Source organism: Phragmites australis, chromosome 1 (genome assembly GCF_958298935.1).
Source record: "Phragmites australis chromosome 1, lpPhrAust1.1, whole genome shotgun sequence".
Lineage (NCBI taxonomy): Eukaryota > Viridiplantae > Streptophyta > Magnoliopsida > Poales > Poaceae > Phragmites > Phragmites australis.
The window spans coordinates 1050136-1053247 of NC_084921.1; the positions used below are offsets into that span (position 1 = coordinate 1050136).

A 3112-nucleotide genomic window follows, 5' to 3' on the forward strand; every position below is an offset into this window, starting at 1 on the left:
AATAGTTGAGGTTAAAAAGTGATTCCCGAGCATAATTCTGATTTCACTACAACCAATGAACCGCTTGCTAGCACACAGCAAAGGGGAGGAAACAAAGAACACAGATGATAGCATGACTAAAATATACTAGCAGAGAATAAACAGAACGCAGAAAAAGAGAAGTAAAATAATAATTTCAGAAAATCCGAAATAATATAATAATAAAATAATCAACAATAACTATGGTATAAAAGGAACAAATAGCACTCAAATTTGTTGTTATAACTTGGAAAAATTGCCACCATACCACTCTCTTCTACTTTGCCAAAATACCATGTCTCAATAACATATGAGACTTGACCCTAGATGTCATAGACACACCAGTAGTATTTTGACAAGATGCAAATCTTTGTAATGGTATGAGGGCAATTTTCCTATAAACTTATGTCTGACTGAACTTAACTGAACTGAAATTCTTTATACACCCACATATGTCCCTGCACCTACAATCCTCTCTCAAATCCTCTTCTGTCCCTCTCAAACCCTCTTATTATTCACAACCAATTACCCATCAATCCACAGCCCCAATGCTCCAAAGGCCCAGCCATCACCTTCAATCCAATCCCTTTCAGCACCAACGCGCGGACACCGACAAACCATAATTGATAAAAATTTGTGCAGCTTACCACACTCTTTAACGCCTGTAGCCATCAACCAAGAACGCTACTAAGCATGACAATGACCACGTACATTGGTGAATCTGGCAGCTGCTGTCCATTGCCGGAGCAAATCCAAGTATCCTTCAAATTTCCTTCCTTTTGAGAATCTATCAATGCAGCGGCGGCGGCGGCGGTGAGGCATATCGAACAGGGTCTGTGGGTGGCAATGGGCCGGGGTAATACGGTGGCGGCGGTGGCAATGGATGTGTTGGCACGCAGGGTGGCGGGGGCGGCAGAAGGGGGCATGGTGGGTACGGATGTGGACCAGGCGGGAGTGGCGGAGGGTGGTGGACTGGCGCAGGCGGGGGTGGTGGGGGGTAGTGGACTGGCGCAGGAGGAGGGGACGATGGCGGAGGCAGGGATGGCGGCGGTGGTGGAGGTGGCGGTGGAGATGGCGGCGGTGGCGAAGGCGGAGGAGGTGATGGCGGTGGGGGCGATGGAGGAGGTGGAGACGGCGGAGGCGGAGAAGGAGGAGGTGGTGATGGTGGAGGTGGTGAAGGCGGAGGCGGAGATGGAAGCGGTGGCGGCGGCGACAGGGGCGGCACGAACGGCTTGCACTGGAACGCGGCGCAGTTGACGGGCGGGCGGGCGTAGAACGCGGCGCACTGCTGCGGCGTCCGCTGGCCTGGGCGGTTGGGCAGGCAGTTCCTCCGGTCGCCGTCGCGCGGCACGACGCGCGCGCAAGCCGGCGGCTCGCCGGTGAAGAAGTTGTCGGCGAAGGTGAAGTTCTTGAGGCGCGGCAGCTCGCATATCACCTGCGGTATCGCGCCGGTGAGCAGGTTGTGCGCGACGTCCAGCTGCTCCAATTTCCTCATCCCGGCCACTTCCGGCGGCAGTGGGCCGGCGAGCTCGTTGAAGCTGACATCGAACACCGTAACCTCCCGCAGCCGCCCGATCTCAGGCGGGAAGCAGGACCTGAGCCCATTGTTGATGAGCAAGATCTCGTTGAGCGTGCCAGACATGTTGGCGATGCTCGCCGGGAGGCATCCGCCGAAGCTGTTGTGCGCGAGGACGACGACGGATGCCGGCGAGTTGCCGAAGTTGTCCGGGAGCTGGAAGCGGAGGCGGTTGTGGTTGAGGAAGATGGCGTCGAGCGGCCTGTCGAAGAGGCGGCTGGGCACGCCGCCCTCGAAGTCGTTGAAGCGGAGGTCGAGGAAGCGGAGGGCCGGGAGGTCGAGGACGACGTCGGGGAACGACCCGACGAAGCGATTGTTGCTGAGGTCGAGCTCGTGGAGGAGGCGGAGGCGGCGGAGCGTGGGCGGGAGGACGCCGCAGAAGCGGTTGGAGTTGAGGTGCAGCAGCGCGAGGTCGGCGAGGAGGCCGAGCTCCGGCGGGAGGTAGCCAGCAATGTCGCCGTGGTTGAGGTCGACGCCGGCTACGGCGAGCGCGCGGCGGTCCCAGGGCAGTGGCGCGCAGAAGACGCCGGTGTAGTTGCAGACCCCTGGTCCCACCCAGTCGGCGGTCAGGTTCTTGGGGTCGGAGAAGATGGCCTGCCGCTTCCACGTCTGCAGCGCGACGTACGCGTCCCGCAGCCGCCGGCTCGGGAACCGCCACGCCGGGTCCACCTTGACCGCCGCCGGCCGCCCCTCGCCGCCGTAGAACTCCTCGGCCGCCGCCGCCGCCGCCCCGCCGCCGACGACGGCAACGGCGGCGACAACAAGGAGCGCCACAAAGACGGATCCTTTCATCTCATCTCCGGCGCAGCGGCGATATCTCGTTGCGGCGCAGTGATGCTTACTTGCGTATAGAGAAGCGGGGGGCAGAGGGGGAGGGGAGGAGGAGACAGCAATAAACACGCGCAGCGGCGCAGCTGTCTCCACGGCAAGGAGAAGAAGACAAGTCTGCGAAGAGGGAGTGGCGATGGTGTGTACGTGTAGCGGGTGGAGGGGGAGCGGGGGAAGGGTAGCAGAGGCGGGCGCGGTGGAGGATTTATGGGCGCGGCGGGGCGCTAGGGGCCCCCCGCGTTCGTCTCCGGATTTGCGCCCGAGAATTAATCAGTGCCAGTGCGAGGTGTGGGTGGTTACTGTTGTGTGATGAACAAGTGGAGGAGAACAGAAATCCGCGAGTGTAGTTGAAACTTGGGGACTCGAGGAGAGAGAAAGGAGGGGCATCGTGTTATGTGGAGGCCTTGTGTAAAAAGAGATGTTAAGTAAAAAATATATATATAGTTTCAACATTGATTATTCTTTCCTCCTTCCACCATGCAAACTACTTACTAATCAGGTCTTTTGTGAAGTTTTATATTTTTAAGTCGGACCTATCTTAGAGTCTGATCTAGGTCTTAAATCTAATACAAACATATCTTAAATCAAATCAACATATGTATGACACATCTTAAGATTTATAAGACTATGGGGTTCGTTTGGTTGGAGAACAATATTAGGAGGGATATGTCAATATATATTTTGTTGGAT

General features: G+C 56.6%; 1 protein-coding gene across 1 annotated transcript; it reads right to left on the reverse strand.

The window, feature by feature from the left end:
• Positions 1 to 201: 201 nt before the first annotated feature.
• Positions 202 to 2575, reverse strand: LOC133898528 (leucine-rich repeat extensin-like protein 3). The gene has a single exon (XM_062339547.1). The coding sequence runs from the start codon at positions 2384 to 2386 to the stop codon at positions 809 to 811; it is 1578 nt and encodes a 525-aa protein (XP_062195531.1). The 5' UTR covers positions 2387 to 2575; the 3' UTR covers positions 202 to 808.
• Between the last annotated feature and the right edge of the window lie 537 nt (positions 2576 to 3112).

Bases quoted from the DNA above. Each gene is read 5' to 3' on its own strand.
- LOC133898528 (XM_062339547.1), bottom strand. From the start codon at position 2,386: ATGAAAGGATCCGTCTTTGTGGCGCTCCTTGTTGTCGCCGCCGTTGCC.